Source organism: Microtus oregoni, unplaced genomic scaffold (genome assembly GCF_018167655.1).
Source record: "Microtus oregoni isolate MIOR12 unplaced genomic scaffold, Mior012 000033F_ref0000390, whole genome shotgun sequence".
Taxonomy (NCBI): Eukaryota; Metazoa; Chordata; class Mammalia; order Rodentia; family Cricetidae; genus Microtus; species Microtus oregoni.
The window spans coordinates 10,942,396-10,964,659 of NW_024543092.1; the positions used below are offsets into that span (position 1 = coordinate 10,942,396).

Here is a 22,264-nt window from a genome sequence, read left to right on the forward strand (position 1 = left end):
AGAATTTGGTTAAGATATTTGCATATGTGAACTCTGTACCTTGATTCTAGACAGTCCTCTGAAAAGGGCTCCTGGAATCAATGACACTGAGGGTCTGTATCTGTGGACAGCCTAAAAATCTAACTTGTGGGCAGTGTTATATTTTGGACACACCTATTGCTAGTGTCATAGGAGGGCACTGGGAAACCCCCTGCCTCACTTCAGGTGGCTAAGATGCTGGCAGTTCTCAATCCTAGCTGTCCCTGGAACACCTAGGAGATACTGGGATACTGATCTACACCAGGTTCTACCATGGACTAAGAGGAGCAGGTGGCTGGGGAGAGGTTAAGTGTAAGAGGAGAGAGGGCCTACTTTTCGTCCTGGCCACGCGGCTAGCTTACACCCGAAATAATCTCACAGAAACTGTATTCATTTAAACACTGCCTGGCCCATTAGTTCTAACTTCTTATTGGCTAAATCTTGTGTCTTGATTTAACACATTTCTATTAAATCTGTGTATTGCCACATGATTGTGGCTTACCAAGAAAATTCTAACCAGCGTCCATCTCAGGCAGGAGCTCCATGGCGCCTGCCTGTTTGCCCTTCTTCCCAGCTTTCAGTTCTGTCTTCTCCATGCCTACCTAAGTTCTGCCCTATCAAAAGGCCAAGGCAGTTTCTTTATTCAACCAATGAAAGCAACACATAAACAGAAGGACCTCCCACACCAGTTAAGGCCTAGATATTGCAGACAAGCCACAGACAGTGTGATGAAATCACCACATGCTAGAGCACACAGTCCTGGTGCCATTGCGGCCACAGGATCCATGCTTTATTCTAAATTAAAGTTTAATTAAATTAAAAAGGCAGTCTTTTAGTTGCTTGGCCACCTTTCTACTGTCACATTTATTTAGGTTTCTGAGAAAGGGGTACTTGTTACATTTTAAGTACTTACAGCAGCTCATGGCCGGAGGCTACAGTACTGAGAAGTACTGGATTATAATACTCTGTTGATACTCTGGTAAGCAACCAAATTGCTTACCAAATAATTGGAAGTAATAATCCTAGGAAGTTTCTGGAAAGAGTTATTATAGAGACTATTCACTCCCAAGCATTTTGCATGTGAAGTAAAATCAAGATCCATATTCCTCTAAATAGATCTTTTTGACAATTTAGCTCAAAATGCTACCATTGAATGTGTCTTTGTCCCTGAGTTTGAATATCCTATAACACCATTTTGATCATTAGTCCACTCAGACTCCAAACTGGGAATTTCATACCAGGACTGTAATGGTAATGAGGTTATTGATTGTTCTGTGGCCTTGGATTATATCCCTTGCTTCCCTGGGCCTTAGGTTTCTCGTGTCAGGAAGAGGTCGACTCTTGCTCTCCCATTATTTGGTTCCGTGATTTCCAACTAAAACTACTTTGCACAAGATCATAAAATGTGAGGTAAAGGGCAAAATCATGAGTACCAGACTGGAGAGAAACTGACCAAATGGCTCATATTCTGGTTAGATGGGAATAATGAGTTGTCCAGACCTGTCAACCATAGGTAACGGTTCCCAGAAAGGAGACAGAATGTGCCAGTTGATCTAATGTAACCTGTTAGCTTTCCATTACTGTAACAGCTGTCCAAGATGAGCAACGTACACAGAGGAAATTTTTCTTTAGGCTCCCGGTCTTGGAGTTTTCAGTTGCCCTGTTGGTTTTGGCACTGTGTAAGACAGCACATCCTGATCAGAGAATGGATCAGAACAAGTTGCTCCCCTCATAGCCAGCACATGAAGACCGTAAGGGACCAGGGTTCAGTAGTCTTCCTCACTTGGTCCCATTTCTTAAGGGGTTCACCACCTTCCCTTGGTGCCAAGACTTTACTGGAGGCCTGTGGAAGATAGCCAGGATCCAAACTCCAGCCTAGCATTCCATAATGCACCGATATCAAAACATCCTTTTGTTCTCCTAAGATATGTAATTGCTGATTAAAACTCAAAATGAAAGGGCTAGGGAGATGGCTCTGTGAGTAAGCATACTTGCTCTGCAAGCATTGGGGCCTGCCTTTGAATCCTGATTGCCTACATAAAAAGCTAATTGTGGCGGCTGGAGAGATGGCTCAGAAGTTAAGAGCACTGCCTGCTCTTTCAGAGGTCTTGAATTCAATTCCCAGCAACCACATTGTAGCTTCCACCCATCTATAATGACAACTGGTGCCTTTTTCTTACTTGCAGACATACATGCAGACAGAACACTGTATACATAATAAATACATCTTTAAAAAGAAAAGCTAAGTGTGATCACATCACCTGTAACCCCAGCTTTCATGTCGAGGTGGGAGGTGGAGAAGGGAGGATCCAGGACCAGTTAACCTGGCACGTGAGCCGTGAAGAGCAGGAGACCATGTCTCAAATAAGATGGAAGGCTAGGACCAAAACATGAGGTCATCCTCTGACCTCCACATGCATCTGTGTCCTGAGCGATGTACCTACACACGCATGTACACACACACACACACACACACACGAAATAAAGATATAATCACAAAGCAGTCTGTCTGATCGATGAGCCATAAAGCCTAGATAATAAGAAAAGCTCTGTGAAAGATATAGATTCTTACTTTTTAAGTAGATCTGCCTTAGATTAAGGAGCAACTTGGGGTGATAATTCCAGGAATCATGAAGCCTATGCCTGTTAGGCTGCACCATGTCACCTTGTGTCCCCTGGAGACCAGGGCCTGATGCCTCTCTGACAGATGGCGGCAATGAGGGCTGCAGTCTGTCGAGGAGGGGAGCCAGCAGCCATCCAGGGATGGAGCCAGTGACTCTGTCCTCATTGCACTTCTCCAGGGCAGCAGCCTTCCCCAGGCGGCAGGATCCTTTTCCTCACTCTCCTGAGGACTCGGGGAAGAAAGCTAAATAGCAAATTCAGATCATGGCTTTGAGGAGCTGTTTTATTCTCAGACCATTGTTCTTTTTTCTTCCACTAGCTACCTTCCTGCTTTTGTGCAGCTCGACAGCCCATCGTAGTTCACGGGAATGTTCATGCTTCCGAGCCGCCCCACCCCCACCCCACATCATTCCCTGCTTTCCGCCGTGTCAGCAAAGGGGCAGCCTCTATTTTCACAGGTGAAGCCAAGCCTTCATCTGAGCAGACCTCCAATAACCTGGCAGGGCTACGGATAAAGCCTGGGAGTATTTTAGTGAGAAAATGATTTTCAGATAGAACTGAAGCTTGTTGTCATCAATAAAGGAAAATAAAAAAGACTGTAAAAATGATTATATTGACAATGTTGACTTAAGGACGTTGAAAGCCTAAAATTTCTTAATTAGTCCCTTATATTGGCTTTGCTTTATTTGCAGTTATGGTGATTGGTTTCATGTCAACTGCTTTACACAAGCTAGAGTTATTTTGGAAGAGGGAACCGTGCCCCCGCCAGATTGACCTGTGGGCCAACCAATAGTTGATGTGGGCAGGTCTAGCTCACTGTGGGCAGTACCATCCCTGAGCTGGTGATGTTGGGCTATTAAGAATGAAGACCAGAAAACCATGCTGAGCAAATGAGGAGGTTTCTGCCTTGAACTCTTGCCCTGACTTCCCTCGGTGACAGAGTATGACGTGACAGCTATCTGCTGAAACAAACCCTTTCCTCTCCAGCTTGCTTTTGGTCATAGTGTTTTATCACAGTAATAAAAACCCCACCTAGGACAGTAACTAGTAAGAATTTCTCATAAACCAAGTATAGTATGTGTGGATTAAAATGTCATAAAGAAACTCATTGCTTTGTATGCTTTCTCAAAAATATTGTAATAGTAAATTAGAGTTGGGTATGGTGGTGCTTGGCTTCGATCCCAGTATTTAATAAGTAGAGATAGAAGAATCAGGAGTTCAAAGTCATCCCTGACTATACAGCAAGCTGGACCACCCTGGGCTCCATAATGCCCTGTTTGAACAACCACAGCAAGCCATTTTCATCATTGGTACATTTCACCCATGGATTTTTTTCTTTTTCTTTGCTTTTGTTATCTTAATGATTGCCAGATTTCTAACATGGACAATAGTTGGACTATTTTTAAAAGATTTAAGCGGGATTTTTAAAAACTGAAAAACCAACTTTTGTATGAGAATGACAGTCCAGGCTTGTCCTTCATGTAATTGGCATGTCCTGGTTCCCATAATTTACTAGTTATATTTTTTTATATTCAGTTCTTTGTTTGAGACAGAAGTTTCGTGTCATCTATACTGACATTGAACTCCCAATCTTTGCCCCTGCTTTAACTTCCCAGAGGCTGGGATTGCAGGTATGCGCTGCCTTGCCTGGCTTTGATTTTTCTCCTTCTCTCCCTCCTCCTCCCCCCTTCTCTCACTTAGTCCCTCCCTCCCTTCCTGTCTCCCTCCCCATCTGCTCTCCTCACTATGTAGCCCTGACTAGCCTGGCACTGGCTATATAGACAGACTGCCCTTGTCTACACAGAAATCTGCCTTCCTCTGCCTCACGAATGCTGGTAGATTTTTCCTGAACTGATAAATTGTTATTCACAGGGGAAAAATATTAAAACTATTACTTAGTCTATCAGGGTTTGGTTAAATTATTTTTTAAAATATAATATGGACAATAAGAAGTAAGGTACATAGCTTACTTCATGACCAACAGGCAATGAACAGTAGCTTATCAAAATTGTAGTTGAGGTGACTGCTTTCTTAGAGTTTGTCTCTCGTTCAGCATTCTGATTCTGTCCGAGGAGACCTGAGACACACTTGGTGTCTGAGTCAATCAGGATATCTTTGATTTTAGTTTTATTTTAAAGGGTTTTGTTTTTTGTTTGCTTTTTATTTGTTTGTGTGTATGTATGCACATGTTCATGTTTTCTAATGTGTTTGAAGGCTTCAGGAGACTCTGGGTATCTTCTCTCTCCAGTTTGATTTTTCAGGCAGTTTTTTCTCACTGAACGCACAGTTTGTCATCTGGGTAGACCAATTGGCCCACAACCTCCCTGTCTTAGCCTCCCCCACTTTTCTCTCTTCTTGTGCGCTGAAGTTACAGGCCAATGTCACTACACCCAACTTTTACGTGGCTTCTGAGGACTTGAACTCAGGTCCTCATGCTCTGGTGGCAGGCATTTTACTGACTGAGCCGTGTCCCCAGGCTTGCTTGTATTTATTTTTAGGTTGAGCTGTAGCCCAGGCTGGTTTCTAACCCCTCCTGTATCTTGACATGACCTGGACCTACCTATCCTTGTGTCTCTACCCCAAGTGTTGGAATGCCAACACTCTACCTGGCTCCACTCTTCCTGGCTCACAGTACTTTCAGATCTCTTGGGAGCCACTGTGCTTTGAACATGCAATATAGACTTGGAACTTTAACATGGAGCACTCTGTGACACCTTGAGTCCCCAAGTAAAGCTTGGTGTCCATTCTTCTGTTTCCTTTATGGCCCTAATTTGTCCTTATTCTTCTGTAGGGGACACCCGTATTTGTGCACGCCGGCCCCTTTGCTAACATCGCTCATGGCAACTCGTCAGTGTTAGCTGATAAAATTGCACTGAAGCTGGTCGGGGAAGAAGGCTTTGTAGGTAAGTCGTTTTGCTTAACGTTTAGTGATTGTAGACTCTTGATGGAATTGAGAAGATAATGGCTGGGATAGAGTATCGACGTGAAATCCCATCTTTTATACCTCTCTTTGGAGAGGGGCTCGGTACTGGAGCTCTATTGTTCTAGCCCAGTACCATTTATATTGGTGAACCCTTGGTTCTGTGGTCCAGCACATATGCTCTTCAGAGGACCTGTCAACTGAATGACCTTGGACATATTTTTAAGTAACTTTGAACCTCATCTATAAAGTGGTGCTAGTGAAATTATTTTAATTCGTCATCCAATGGCTATATACTCATATTCAGAACCTACCACATTCAGAGCTCAGAACTGGGGATCCCGTGGTTAGTGGAGCCGATCGAGTGGCAGGTCTTGTGGAATGTACTGTCAGTGATGGACGCACAGGAGACTGTGGTCACTGCCCGAGCTGTTAGCGCTCATCATAGTACTAGTAAAACCAGTGTTTGTTTCTTTCTGGAATCCTGGCATGGTTTTGTAACCTGATAGAAGGGAGGTTCCCAACTAATAGGCTCAAGGTTTATTTGGTGGATTTTTTTTTTTTTTTTTTGAGACAGGGTTTCTCTGTGGTTTTGGAACCTGTCTTGGAACTAGCTTTTGTAGACCAGGCTGGTCTCAAACTCACAGAGATCCGCCTGCCTCTGCCTCCCGAGTGCTGGGATTAAAGGCGTGCGCCACCACCGCCTGGCTATTTGGTGGATTTGTCTTGTCTGCTGTCAGAAGAAGCCACCTGCCATAGAGTTTTTGTCATGGTTACTAGTCATAGTCTTAGGCCAGAAGGATGAAGTTATAAAGAAGCCGAAAAACAAAAACTAGGATTCCTGGAAGCGTACTGGGAGGGTTTATTATCAGATTTTACCCTGTCAGCAGGCAGCTCCCATGATCCTGAAACTGTCCATAATCAAGTATAACAGTTGCTTACTTCTCGCTTGCTCATCGGCCTCATGCAAGCTCAAAAGTTGAGTTCTTTTAGTAGAAAAAAAATTCCAGCCGGGCAGTGGTGGCGCACACCTTTAATCTCAGCACTTGGGAGACAGAGGCAGGCGGATCTCTGTGAGTTTGAGGCCAGCCTGGACTACAAGAGCTAGTTCCAGGACAGGAACCAAAAAGCTACAGAGAAACCCTGTCTCGAAAAATAAAAAAAAAAAAAAAAATTAAAAAAAAAATTCCACTGGGTGGAAGATCCTAGATCTGCACTTTCAGGCTGTGACATCTCAGTGTTCTCTCAGCATTATTGAGACTGATTTAAGGATCCCCTTGTAGACAGAGTCCGGATCAAATGAGGATTTATGTAATTCCATCCTTCAAAGATCTGTGTAATGCGGCAATCCTGTTCTTTGCTGCTTGGGCACCAGGTCCGCAGCAAGAGTGACTAGGCACGCTAAGTGGATTTGCTCGGTGGGGCATCCGTAGCAGTGGAGCTAATGGCCGAGGAGGCTGGGGGAAGAGCAGATACCGAGAAGATGGGCACTTAAGTGAAGAGGTTCTAATGCATCGGCTGTGGATAAAAGGGCTCCTAGCGTAAAGCACTCTGGTGTGTGCTGACAGAGCTCTCTGATTTATCAAACAGGTATTTTCAGAATATGCATCATCATGATAAAATACCTTTAAATGTGTTGATGGTGTCTGCAAAGCACGCGAGCACTCCTGTGGCCTGGACAAGACATTAGACCCTGGGCTTGGCGGTGTTCTCATGGGGAAAATGAGAAGGCGGATCAGATGAGGAGTGGGATATGGAAGGCGGTGCTGATGCAGCATTAGATATTGTGGGATGGGGGCCTCCTTTTGGTAGTAGGAAACAAGAACTTTCCTAGGGCTCAGTGTTCTCTTTGGTAATAGCAGAACCGCTTTGCTATTATATTCAATAATATCCAAGGAAAAATTGTTTTATAAAACATAGGCAATTACACAAATGTCAACCATGCTTCTGATTACTGCTCTCTGATCCTGTTGTGGTCTGAGGGGAGAGTTCCATGGTAATCTTCTTGCCCAATGGGAGAGTCAGGACACTCTTCAAGGCGTGTTAACTTGCTGAGCCTCAAATGCCTTGTGTGTAAAGTAAAGCCATTTAGAAATAAATATTATAATTATGTGTTTGTGTGTGTGTCTGATGGATGGGGGTAGCCATGGCACACGTGTGGAGGTCAAAGGACAAGTTTGTGGGACCAGTTCTCCCTTTCCACTTTAACATGGTCTCTAGGGTTTCAAACTCAGGTCACCAGGCCAGCTCAGCAAGCACCTCTTCCCACTCAGCCATCTCACCAGCCAAAGTAGGGTTTATAAAAGAGCTTTCTTCAGAGGGTGTGGCCACTGTGCCTGTCAGGTTCTGGCCTGACACCTGCCAACCCTTACCCAGTCCTCATTGTGACTCTTCCCCCATTATTGATTCCTGACTAGGAATGGTTAAGGTTTGGAATTGGGTTTACTGTGGAGTGATAATGATTTTTTTAGTTTTTGTATGATATGCATCATTAGAGTCTGCCATCTTTGCTATGCGGCAGGAGAGTATCAGCTACTATACTGCCAGTCTTCAGAACATCTTCGTCTGGAAGTCACCAACCCTCCTTTGCCTGGACTCCAGGCACTTACCTGAGTCTCAGCAGAGAGTGGGGTGTGCTCAAGGGGGCGGGGACTTTGTTGACTGACATCTCTTGGATAGAATCTTCCCTGTTTATGGTCACTTAATATCACATTCAGTTCTGCCCCAACATCCTGGCCAGGAATCCTTTTGCCTACCCAGAATAATTATCCTCAGATAATGGAATCAACAGTCCATTTAGTCTCCCAACAGCCCGGTGTTTATTTAATTAGCTGCATGAATTTGTCGGATGAGAGCAAAGTGCTTCAATGAGAAGTTTAGAGAAAGTTGTGCAGCGACTGTAATGGCCCCTTCTTGTGAGCCAGTGGTTCCTGTGGGAGTCCACTCAACCTCCAGGCACTGCTGGATCACAAACCTCTCTTTGACATCAAACCCGAGTCAAGGGTTATTTTTACAGAAAAACACAGAGAGGAAAGGAGAAGTATCACTGACTTTGACTTCCTATTTTTAAATTATTATTATCTCATTTAAATTATTTATAAGAATCTCAAAACTGTTTTCAAGCCTTAGCTTTTGCTACTTGAGTGTGTGCACCTGGAATTGCTCATGCTCATAGATGAGGGTCCTTATAGCCGATGGTTGCAGCCACAGGAATCCATGGGTAGAATTTGTAGGTACTGCCTCTTCCCATGCTTACATACTGATAGAATGGGCCAGATGTGATAGCTTGTACCTGTAATCTTGGAAGACTAAGGCAGAGGGACTGTGAGTTTGAGGCCGACCCACACTTGTCTCAATAACTCCAAAATACTCCACCTAAATCAATGAATAAATCAATATAATTGTGATATGATGCCATGCCAGTGCATCTTCATATACACAGCAATTGATCGTGTTTGTATTGCTCCAACTCCTCTGCATTAGCCCAGTTTCTATTTCTATAATGTAATACCACAGATTTATATTTTAAAGAAAAGAACTCCGTTTTGACTTTTGTTCTTTGCCTGGGTTGTTGGCCTGAGTCTTCTGATGTTCTTCCTATTGGCAGAGTTGTGAGGCAACAAAAGGCATCATAGACAAGAATGTGTGTGTGTGTGTGTGTGTGTGTGTGTGTGTGTGTGTGTGTGCATGGGTGTGGTGTGTGTGTGTGTGTATGCATGGGTGTGGTGTGTGTGGGTGTGTATATATGTATGTGCATGATATGGAGTATGGATATGTTGGAATGGGTATATGTGTACATGCATGAGGACGGTGTGTATTTCTCTCACCTTTTTTTAAAATTGGTTTTGTTTCTTTTGTGTTTTGACTATTGTTTTAGAGGAGCTAATTCTTGTGCATGTGCGTGAAGAGGCCGTAGGAGTCCAGAACAGAACATCAGATCCCCCGAGTAACGGGTAGCTGTCACCACATATATTGGTGCTGTGAACCAAACTATAAGAACAGCCATCACTGAGCCTCTCTCCATCCCAGGGGAGCTGCTTTTGAGACAGGGTCTCACTTAGTAGTTTTATTTGGCCTGCTCACTGTGTGAACTAGGTTGGTAGAGATTCTCTTACCTCTGCTTCCTAAATTCTGGAACTAGAATCCTGTCAGTTCTGAATCCCAGAGCTTGGTTCAGGTGCCACCCTCTCGTGCCTCATAGTGTTTATTTAATTCCAATGGAAATTGGGGAGGGACCATATTCCAACACAGCACTCTCTTGCCTTGAAATGTCTTTCTCAGTACACTGCTGAGTAAAGGGGACTTGGGACCATGACTTCAGCCATCTTGCTTTGCCTTCTTCCCCATCCTTTAGGACAGTTGTAAATCTTCCCTCTTGACTTTCAGGGGACTCCAGTGAATAGCTCCACCCAGCTACTGACTTACCCACGCCATCTGTTTTTATTGCAATGAAGTGTTAAATACTCCATCCTTTAGGTAGAAGAAAGCCAGACGAATCTAAACATTCCTATAATTTCATCCACCCTTAAAAAAAAAAAAAAAGATCTGAGTTAAAGTGTCCAGCTTCTGAGCTCAGAGGCTCCTGGAACTCACTCTGCCCTCGGCCAGGGCTTCACTCTGGTATGAAGTTCATTTTTGTGTCTTGAGTAATCCTGGCTTGAGAACTGGCTTGTTAGCAGTGTGACTGGAGGGGTATGCGAACCCGCAGCTGCTGAGTCTGGGGAGTGGACCTTAGGCATTGTACTCAGACAAGCTTCACCGCAGAGATGCTGGTTCAAAGTGTCCCTGGACATCTGATTCCAGGAACTCAGTACTGACACCATTCGCCAGCCTTGCAATGCTGGCCTCTCGCTACCACACTTGTGTTCTGACAGACTAGACCTCTCTTTGGTTTGGGTTTGGGTCTGGTTTTTAGCAGCCAGTCTTCAGTCCTTAAAGAAAATGATAATAAAATTGAGGGAAGCTCAGGGATAGAGTGCTTTCCCAGCATGACCAAGGCCCTGGGTTCAATCCCCAGCACAGATAAATGGTAGAGGTAGGCAGCAGAGACAGCTCAGTGGTCAGGAGCACCGGTTGCACGACCTGGATTCAGATCCCAGCACCCACAAGGCAGCTCATAAAAATGTCTGTAACTCCAGGTCCAAAGGATCTGATGCCCTCTTCTGGCCTCAGTGGGCCCTAGGTAAGCATGTGGCACACAAACATATGTCAGGCAAAAGACTCATACATGTAAAAATTGATAATCAGTAAATAAGATTGGAATGTTCTGGTGATATACTCCTTGGGAAAGTATACAGGTTAAGTTAACCGATCTCCTTGTTCCCAACACTCAGCTTCACCAAGTCTTGATGTGCTCTTTCTGTGTGCTTTAGGTTCGGGTTAGTATGTCATAAGACAGATACCTGGGGATTCCATGTTAGAGGCTAGCATGACCAGGACCTTGGATTCAGTTCCCGGCATGGCGAAAGAAGGCAGACATTTGACGTAGTTGAAATCTCTGTGACTTGGCTGCTGTGACCTGAATAATTGACTGCCTGGTTCTTCCTCACAGCAAAACTGGGTGGCAGAGCTGGTGATGGGCCCTCGTGGATGAAAGCCTTGGGTTTGAAGTTAGCTCCTGAGCTCAAGGGACCAGTCCTGGTTACTCTGACCTTACCCCTCCTGTCTTAGATGTGTCTTGAATTTGTCTTCTGTGTGTGTCTCCTTGGCCTTCCACTGTGCTCCAGGAAGTCTCACACATGCAGAGCAGATGATGACATCATGCCCCTCGACTCGACTCCTAGAACCATTAGTCAAAACAGACATCTTTTCTCTAAAAGTTATCCCGTCACGAACATCACAGCAATATGAAATGTGACGCCATCTTCTGTTCCCTCTTTGCTGCTCTGGAGCAGTGGTTCTCAACCTGTAGGCTAACCTCTCTCTCCAGAAATAGTTACATTATGATTTGCCACAGTAGCAAAGTCACAGTTATGAAGTCGCAATGGAAGTAATTTTATGGTTAGTGGTCACCATAACATAAGGAACTGTATTGAAGGGTCGCAGTTTCAGGAAGATTGAGAACCGTTCCTCTAGAGGAAAGCACTCTCTAGGTGGGACAAGGTATCATTTCTGGGTATACATTGATACTTTCATCACAAAAGATCTGCAATAAACTTTCTCAAACCTACTCTGTTTGCAACATTAGGTTACAGTAATTTCTTTAACAGCACCCTAGACCCATAAAATGTCAGACACCTCCATTTATTATGTAATTAAGGATCAAACAATTTAATAGGTATTTGTAACCTAATAGTTTACTGGCTGTTTGTAAGAATCAATTGAAAATAATACTGTATCGTCCTTAAGTAACTCCCATACCTCATTAACAAGACACGTGTTAGGCACCGCCCAACTCTACAAACCCTGGACCAGATGTGCTCAGCCTCTCAGCTTCAGTGCAGTTCTTTGTTCCTACGGCAACCGTTCTGACTTAGCTTCACAACATACAGAATGTTATTTAATAGATACTTCTCTTGAAACACTGACCTGCTTCACAGTAGTAGGGCTTGTCCTGCCTAACAGATAATGCCTTTCTGTCCTCAAAACCGTAAACTGTTCCAGACTGGAGAGGTGGTTCAGTGGCTAAGAGCACTTGCTGCTCTTACGGTGGACCTGGGTTCAATTCCCAGCACCTACCTAGCAACTCACAACTGTCTGTAGCTCGGTTCTAGGGGCTCCAATGTCATCTTCTTGCTTCTGAGGGTACCAGGCTTGCATGTGATGCACAGATACATACATGAAGACGAAACACCCATACACATAAAATTAAATAATAAAATAGTTAGGTTTATATAAATATTTTTAGAGGCATTTTAAAAAGTAAAATGTTTTAAAAAGCCATTCTGCACGATAGGAAAGCTCAACCTGACCTTGACCTTTTCTTTATGCCCTGCATGATGCAAATGTGTCTAAAAATGAGCTCTGTGGCTCATTCCTATTTATGATTTATGTATATTCCAAACAGCGTGCTTGGCATATCGTTCTGCTTATCATTGTAAAATGTGGAGTTCAAACAAGACTCTTGTCAAAACATCGTGATGCGGAGAGATTAGTGCTGTGAGGGCTGACATAGAATGACTTTAAAAAGTGGTCCTGAGGTTAAGCTGGAGTTCTGTAACTCGTGATTACATGAGCCTTCTAAAGGATTTTCTCTAACATCCATTGCACAATCGGTTTTCAGATTACGTTATATGACTGCTATCCTAACCCATCTGGACCAAGAACATCTAGCCTCAGGGTGCTGGACAGGAGCCATATTGCCTTTTATAGTTCCAAATATTGCAATTATGTGAGGTTGTTTTTTTACATTTTTTAGCAGTATTTGGTGTAATTACAATATGATACTGTTCCTCCACAAGGCACATAGTGAATTTTGAACGAGGAATGCTGGGAAACTGGCAATTCCTAAAGGAGTATAATTTAGTATGCCTTGTCAGGGACCTCTTTGCATCTTTGGAGAAGGGTGTTCTGGAGAGGAAACAGATTGCTTGTTGCTCTCTAAAAGCTGCAGGCCTCCAGTCACCTGTAACTATAAATAATTCTCATCATTTCGCTATTAATGTTTTGGTAGAAAGTCTGTCGCTGTGAAATCGGCGTAAGGGTGTAAGGTCCTGTGGGCCGCTTGTCTAACTCACAACAAAGCAGAGTTTTAAAAGATAGAAACAAAAGAGGTGTCTGGATGAAATGATAAAGACAGACAATAGAAAAATTTAAACAAAATTAAAAGTAAGAAACGCGAGAACAGCATTGCACTAAATCACATCCCTCTTGGGCACACCTCGTCAACCTGGCCAGGATGTCTGTAACCACTGCTATTACTCTCTTACCCTGGAGACCTAGTGGGGTAAGAAAGAACGTTGTAAAAAAATAGATAATTTTTCTCTTATTTATATATGTTCATGCAGAGATAAAATCCAAGGCACCAACTTAAATTTATCGTAAGTAATAAAAGTTTTAGCTTGCCCAGTTGGCTGCGGTATAAATATGTAAAAGTCAACAGTCTTCCTTTATGTCAAGGTTAAACATATTATAACGTGGAAAATGATCCTATTTATTCATACCCTTCTCCATGCTATAAAATCAAATAGGAATACATTTAGCGAGACATAAACGTGGAGAAAGAAAAATACAGCCATGTATGAAACTGAAAGTTATTGATACCTTAAGTAGTGATCCCATGTTCTCTTTGTCAAGCTGATACCTATGGCTGTGCCATGCTGCACTGACTTTGCTCCAAAAGCAATGAGGGAATGTGCTGTGAGCCTTTTAGAATGCACTCCCTTTCTTTTAACTTCTTAAAGGGATGTTTTCTTTTAACGTTTGCATCAAATGATTTCAGGAGCTCTTGGATTTTTCAACATTTTATCTTTATCTGTATGTATGTGTGCACGCCTGTTTATCTGGGAACTGAACTTAGTCCTCTGCAGGAGAGCAAGGGATCCTATTGACCAGTCTACCTCTCCAGCCCCCAGTTTTTCTTTTTTATTTTTTTAACTTTATTTTGACACGGGACTCCATGTAGCCCATGCTGGCTTCCAACTCAGTGTAGAACTGAAGCTGGCCAGGGGGCTGCTGTCCCTCCTGCCTTGCTCTCTGAGTGTTGGGGTTACATGCATGTGTCACCATGTCTGGCTCCATTTGTCTAGCCTCTAAGAGAATTGGCTTTATATGAGAAAAAGGGGGGGGGGGAGGGAGAGAGAAAGCAGACCCTAAATTGACCACCTCTCCTGCCTGTAGTAATAAGGGCGGCGGGGCTGTGTCCCCAGCACCCCGGCTGCCTGGCTAGCTTATGCCCGAAATAACAACACACAAACTGTATTCATTTAATCACTGCTTGGCCCGTTTCTATCTAGCCTCTTCTAGGCTAATTTGTAGCGCCCCTAGGTGCACTTACCGGGAAAATTCTAGCCTATGTCCATTCTGGGTCGGAGCTTCATCGTGTGCGTCTGCCTGGGAGCTGGGAGCATGGCGTCTCTCTGAGGCGTCTGCTCCCTAGAGGAGAGCTGTGGAGTCCGAGCTCACTTCCTCTTCCTCCCAGCGTTCTGTTCTGTTTACTCCTCCCACCTATCTTCTAACCAATGAGGGCCAAGCAGTTTCTTTTTATTTAACCAATGACCTTCCTCCATCACCTGCCTCCCTTGGAATGTTCTCAGCCTGGTCTTGTCTTTATTCAGGACAAGTGGGTTTGGCGTTAGGAAAATGCTACAGCACTGGTTCTCAACCTCCCTAAATGCTGCAACCCTTTAACACAGTTCCTCATGTTGTGGTGACCCCAACCGTAATATTACTTTCATTGCTACTTCAGAACTGTGATTTTTGTTCCTGTTATGAATTGTAATGTAAATACTTCGTACGCAGGATATCTGATATTCCACCTCTAACGGGGTCTCGACCCCCAGGTTGAGAACCCATGGGCTGTATAACTGTTATTGTGTGGCCCAGAGCATCATGTGTATAAACAATATTTTATCATGATGTTTATTATCCCAACAAAAGGAGGACATTACAAAGATGGTTTCTTCCTTTCTTCTCTCCCTCTCTCCTTCTGGTCCTTTTGTTTCTTTCTGTTGGAATCTTCCGGTGTCCGGGCTGCCCTTAAACTCACTGTGTAGCTAAGAATGACCGTGAATTTTTAATCCTCCTGCCTCCACCTCCTGGGTGCTGGGATTATGGGTGTGCCCACCATGCCAAGTATGTATATACAGTGGCCAGGATCAGACCTGGTGCCTTGCGCAGCTAGGCAAGCATTCTAAATCAAAGTTTTATCATGCCCATGGGCCATGCAAAAGGGCAGGTTGAAGTTGTTCCCAGAAAGACTGTAATTCCTAGCATCATGAAGCCAGCCTAGAGGACAAGTTCATATCCTGAACTTTTCAGTTAATTCCATATGGAGAAGTCTCCCTTGAATCTAAACACTTTTAAAGCAGTATTTATTTTATCATGTAATATTCCACCTTCGAAATACAAATTCTCTGGCTTCTGCCATGCATGCCTGCTTCTTCTCTTCAGAACCTCCTCCTTACTGTCTGTGTCCCCTGGTGGGGCCTTAACTCACCTCAGGTGTCCTGCCATGCTCTTGTTTATCCCAGTGTCCCTCCTGAGCACCCCATCAGACCTTCAGTGGGCTGCCCCTCCTACCTCCTGGCCTCCTAGAAAAAAAGAAGATGGAGACCCTTGCAAAACAGATGGGGGTGGGGAGTGGGGATCAGGAAGCTAAAACCACTTACCAGGAATACTCTGGAAACCCCGGGAAACTAAGACTCAGCAGGCTCCTGCCCTAGGTGACACCTGATCAGTAAACTGCCACAGCAGTGTGGTGGTGGGTGTCTGTTTGGAAGAGCAACCTGCGTGGTGGACCATGAGCTCCAGCGACGCGGCTGTCCTTGGTGGTCACTCATGCTGGTGGTGGGGATGGTGGTGAGGATGGTGGGGGGTGATTCTCTCTGACACAGCTGCTTGAGAGTAACCCGACCAAGCGAACTCATCATTCCTCCGACTACTCTGGGATTCTTTCTTTGGTTTGTTGTCAGCGCCTTACCTAGGGTGGATACACGGTTGTTTACATCTCTTCAGGAAAAGGCACAAAGCAGGTGGTGACAGAGATGCGCTTGAACTCACTTCTTCCTGGAGAAGCATTCTGAACACTACCGCTTTCGGCTTGAGGGTGACCATGGTGGATCCCAGAAGGTCTTAGCTTTCCCAGCCCCCACCCCATCTCTCTGTGGCTCTTTCTCTTTTATTCTGTCTCTTTCTGTATGTGTATCTCTCTGTGTGTTTCTCTCTCTCTCTTGAGACAAGGCTGGTCTTGAACTCACGTATCTGAGGATGACCTTGAACTTCTGATCTTCCCACCTCCACCTCCAGAGTGCTAAGATTACACACATTTGCCAACCTTGCCCAGTTTAGGAGGTGGTGGGGGTAGAATCCAGGCCCTTATACAAGCCCCCCACCTACTGAGCCACAGCCCATCCAGGAAGTCTTTTGGAAAGGGGTATGCCTCTCCTCCTTATTCCCCACTGGTTGGGACATTTAGTTATGATGCGGGGACTCCAGCAATAATCCTGGACCCCTGGGTAGTAGCAGCACCAGATGATGGAGGAGTTGGTACACCAGCACAGAGTGCCAGCTGTGATCATCATTTACGTGAGAGAAAAATCACGCTGGTATTGGCATTGTGCCACTTCGTGGCTCCTCATGTTTGTGGGTAAGCCTAGTCCTGATTGGTTCATTTGTGAAAACAGCCTGCTTGTAGACACCCTAGTATTTTTTTTCACTTCGATCATTTCCTCCTGTGTAGTATGCGGAGGCTATGGGGTTTCCTTTCTCTGCACGGCATTAACACTGGGACCGAAGTCGAGGCGACGTTTCTAATGTAGAAGAGAGGCAAGGTTTGCTCAAAGTTTTACTGATGAAAGAACTAAACTTCCAGGGGCAGAATGTGGTCAGAACTCTTGGTGTGATGTGTGTATGCCTGTAAAGGTCGGAGGTCAAAGTGAAGTACCCTCCTCTATTGCCTTCCGCCATACCTTTTTGAGATAGTTCTCTTGGGGAAGCAGGAGCTCAGCTCAGGTTTGGCTAGATTCGCTGGCCATTGAGCCCCCAGGCTATTCCTGTCTCTGCTCTCCCAGTGCTGGGTTACCAAGCCTAACTGGGTGCTTGGCATCCAAACTCTGTACCCCCTGAGCCATCTCCCAGCCCCAGAACTCGTTGATTGATGAATCAGAGTCACAGCACCGAGGAAACCAGCTGTTGGCTAAAAAGCTTTGGATTCAGCCTTGAATCAAGACAGCAGAAACCACTATTATATTTGTGTTAACCTGGGAGTGCCGTGGGATATATGGGTAGGACTCTGGAGGGTTTCCTGTTCATGGTGTGTTAAAATCATTCCCACTCCAAACTCTCTCTTTTGTGTGTATTCTAAACCAAGAAGGGGTTTTTGGAAACAACTACTTTCATAGTTATTTTAGGTATTTTGAGGCATTATTTTATGAAATTGCTGCCTGGTCTTAAAAAGTAAAAGCCATCTACACTCACCCAAAATATTCACGCAATTTTATAAAATAAGCCAAAAGACTAAAGGATATGGGGAGAAAAATACAGATGAAGGTAGTGCTGAGAATTCTGGTGTTTGGAGCTTAGTATGTTTGGACACAGAAATACCCAAACATACGATCAGTGTCTAGAAACTGCATGAAACCCAGCTTTCACCTCGGTGCCGAGTCAGGAGTTAGAATGGACATATCTGCCACTCAGTGCAGACTACATTGGAACTCAGTGAGAAATAACAGCCAGAGTCATTTCTGTTTGCCCAGAAAAGAATCTCAGCCCTGCCCCCACCTGCCTGGCTTCAGCTGGTCGGCTACTGCCTGCATCTGAACTGCTCATCCCAGGGTAAAGTCAAGTGTGACATACTGTCCACAAACCCCGTCGGCACCTCCGGCAGGCAGCTTGAAGCGCCCAGCCCACTCACACACTGCCATTACCATTTATATTAAGCTCTGTGGACAGCATTCAACAGCCAGTCTTGACATTAGCCACACCCTCTGAAATTACAGACCCAAATTTCCTCTTTTTCCCTTCACCGAGCATACCAGACGGCATCCATGAGTGGTAATAGCAGAAGGTGTGCTAGGCACTTGGCACTGGTCCTTCCTTCCCACGTCACAACTCTTAGGACCATGGGGGCCTGTCCCCATTGTGTTTTTCATACATTTTGAACATATGTGCAGAGGCAAAATAGAATTCAATATTGTGTGTTTGTTCTCTGAAAATGTTGTAGACGTCCAGATGGCCCCTGTCTGACACAAACCTCACAATAGTAGGAGAGCATCTCCGTTCTGTGGACAGCATCCTGGGAAATTCGGGATCTCCGTTCTTTTTGGCTGGTGATAGTAACATGATAGATACTAGGCAGTCAGCCCCACCATCACCAAGGAAACCACTCGTAGGCTGCAGTGCGATGTGCCGTGAGGCTAGAATGTTCCGCGGGTTGGAGACATAAAATGTACTATCATCAGCTTATCGTATTCTCAATTTGTCTGTGTGTGTCAGGACAAACGAGAAGCATCTGTGCATATACCCTGCATCTCTAAGCTCCGGCCTTGTAGATTACCCCCTAGAGTGTAGCATGAGCCCCTGTAACTGCCGGGGAGTCATCTTCTAGGGACAGAACCCCGTTATCAGCCAGTTGTCCCAATAAAGTAATCCACATGCTCACTACCATTTTGAAATACCAATACCTTTAATGATCTCTTTTAACCATTTCAAGGAATGAGTGTTAAGGACACTTTTTTTGGCTTTTCGAGACAGGGTTTCTTTATGTGGCTTTGGAGCCTGTCCTGGATCTAATTCTGTAGGCCATGTTGGCCTTGAACTCACAGAGATCCACCTGCCTCTGCCTCGCGAGTGCTGGGATTAAAAGCATGTGCCACCACCGCCTGGCAAGGAATGTGCCTTTGTCTGGCCCTCTTATTGTTGTGGCCTATTATCCCTCCTTCATGGTATCACCCTATATTGCTCCATGGTCGGGTAAGTCATCCACCAGTATTTTCAAAGTTCTCCTGGATGTCAGCTGCCCTATTCCCTATGGCGCCGCACAGAGGTTGCTAATGCTGGAATGAGTGATGCTCCCAGGGGCTTCTTCTGCCCTGGGTACCAGTCCCAAATGGGCCAACACTACTGTGGTCTATTTGTAAGAAAAGGGCAAGCCCCTCCCCCCGCCCTGCTCTTTTTCTCCTAGATAAAGGTGTTGGTGATCCTTTTCCCAGAGAACGTTTGGCTAAAATCCAGAGGCAGAAGTACTTTCTCTATAAGGCACATGTGTGCAAGAGCCATCCCAGGGTCCAGAGAGCTGGCTCCACTGGGAAAGCACATGCCATGCATGTATAAAAACCTGAATTTGGATCCCAGCACTCATATGAAAGCCGGCGGTAACCCCAGCACTGAAGGGTGGGGGTGGGAGGATGCGGCAGCCTCCTGGAGCTCCTTCACCCACCTAGCTCCATCAGTGAGCTCCAGGTTCCGTGAGAGACCATCCCTCAAGAGTCGGTGCTGAGCAAATGAGGAAGACCCTGACTTAGATTCCTGGTTTCCGTGTATATACGGGTATGCGTATGCATGCACACATACATATATACATGCCTCATGTGTAAGTAAATTAAAAAGCACATCCAAAGATTATAGCTTTCACTATTAATATATTTTTGCTTCTATCTTTATGATTTCTGGGAATCTAGAAATGATAAAAAGAACTTCCCGGAAAGCCAGTCTGTTTGCTTAGTTTTCAGACTCTGTGATCAGTGAGTCAGAACGAGCTGTCCTGGCTTTGTGAGCATGTCCTATCTACATGGGCTTTATGATAAGATGTGTATACCTCCACATTCCTGCATTCTTCCTTTCATGTATTTCCATAAACTCCTCTTATAGGGTTTATATGGAGAGATGGCTCAGTGGTTAAGAGCACTGGCTGCTCTTCCAAAGGTTCTGAGTTCAATTCCCAGCAACCACATGGTGGCTCACAACCTTCAGTAATGAGATCTGGCGTCCTCCTCTGGCGTGCGGGCATATATGGAGACAGAATGTTGTATACATAATAAATAAATAAATCTTTAAAAAAAAAAAACCCTCTTATAGAAAAAGCTCGGTCCTGTCTTTCCATTTTGTTAAGACACACTTGTTAGTAGCCAAGCCAGGCAGAATTCTTTTTCTTTCTTTTTTTCTTTTTTATTCTAAGCCATGGCCTCACTGTGCAGCCAAGGCTGACCTGACTGGCAATCTTCCTGCCACAGCCTCCTGAGTGTAGAACTATGGGTGTGTACCACCACCCTCAGCTTCAGAATTTGTCTGGGGGCAGAGAAAGTGGGCATACAGCCCACATCTCAGAAGCTGCAAGAGGACAGCTTTGCCCCATATAATCATCCAAAAAGCAAACTCACCTAGTCCAGAGCTTACATTTTTATGTGGGCAGTAAAGCTAACATGTAACATTGGGCACAGTGGGGCACACCTTTAATCTCAGCACTTCGGAGGCAGAGTTCAAGGCCACCCCGGTCAGTAGAGTGAGTTCCAGGGCTATGTAGTAAGACCCTGTCTCAAAACAATAAGTAGAGTGCATAACTTTATTCTTAACTAAGCATTTTGTTGCAAAATTTAATTTTCTTTTTGACCAAAAGCAACTTCCAAAACAAGTTAATTCATGATGGTTCTAAATTACTGCATCTAATTAATCTCTGGAGATGTGGAGAAAGTTCTGAATCCTTCTTTCAAAGTACATTGGTATTTTTTTAAGTTTTTAAAGCATGTTGCTGTATACACACACGCGCACGAGCACACACATACACACACACACACTATCCAAGTGGCCCTGTGTCCTGTTTGTTTATCATTGGCTCTTTGAGGCTGAGTCTCCCCCTGTAGCTCAGACTGGACTAGAACTCACTGTGTAGACCTTACTGGCCCTGAGCTTCACAAGCGTCCTGCCTCTACGCTCCCCACTGCCCAGTGTTGGGGTTGCAGCCCTGTATCATCACACTTGACCCTGTGGGCTCATTGTATGCTGTTAATGTTCCTTTTCCTCCCCTAGAGTACACCCCCAATAGCTTCCTCATGCTCTGTGCCTCAACTTCGGCCTGGCCACTGGGCAACAGGGAAGGGTCTTCAAAATAACATTAATTTGTGGTTTTACCGATCTCTTCCTTCAGACTCCAAATATGTGCTCAATAAGTTCATTTTTTTTGTATCCTCTATGGAAATTCAACTCTTTTACATTTAATAAAGTCAAGGGACCGTGAATTACATAAACAGAACCTACAGAGCAGAAAGGATTTTGTTTTTAGTAAAATTTCGTAGGCCTAAGACGAGCTAGCTCTCACAATTAATATGTTTGAAACCGAGGTCACCGTTGTTTTTCAGCTGTAACAATAATGCGGAGCCTCCCTTGGGGGTGACTGGGTGACTCATCCCGGTTACTTAGTCCCCTTCTAACCACTGAGAAAATAACTAGAAGCCCTCCAAGGCCAGCCTACCTTGAGCTCCAGCGCAGAACGCGTGTGCTTCGGTGACTTTGAACCGACTCCTCCTGAGTTCATCTGCAGGCAGCTGCAACGAATAAGTGTGTTTACCCAGTGCAGAAGGGGCCGTGTGGAGGCTCCATCTCTGTTTCCTTCAGCCCTGCTCAGAACTCATGACCCAGAGTGCTTCAGGGTGACACCTCACTCCGTGTGCCTCATTTCTTCCTCTGTGCGCGTCCCTTGCATCTCTCGTCTGTCATGAGAAAGTAAGGTGTGGGCTGGACGAGAGCTGCAGTTTCCTTTTCCCCTCTGTTTATAAGAATTCATTTTGAGAATTGACCGAGTCTGTCCTGTGCAGACTTCTTTTTTTTTTTTTTCTTCAGCCCATTCTGAGCTGAGCTGGTTACAGTGAGTGACTAGTTCGGTGAGGACTTCAACAGCCCATAAATCCAATTTCCCGTCCAAGGATAATGGAGAACTCAATATGTGGTATATTACATGTGTGTGTTGCGTGCGTCACACACAGAAAATTTATCGCTATTATAAAGTAGCTATGAAATCTGACAGGACTGATTTTTCTTTTTATCTTCTGAGTGCTTATGGAACAAAGGGTGTTTTCGTGACCTAACAAGGTGAAAATTCAATTCGCAATTCTA

At 44.7% G+C, this 22,264-nt stretch overlaps 1 protein-coding gene across 1 annotated transcript in view; it reads left to right on the forward strand.

Annotated features, from left to right (window-relative positions):
* Window positions 1–22,264, forward strand: part of Mthfd1l (methylenetetrahydrofolate dehydrogenase (NADP+ dependent) 1 like) — a 179,172-nt gene that overhangs the window by 78,845 nt on the left and 78,063 nt on the right. The window contains exon 20 of the mRNA XM_041680308.1: window positions 5,432–5,543. Coding sequence (XP_041536242.1) covers window positions 5,432–5,543 — 112 coding nt within the window. The remainder of the gene's footprint in view (window positions 1–5,431; window positions 5,544–22,264) is intronic.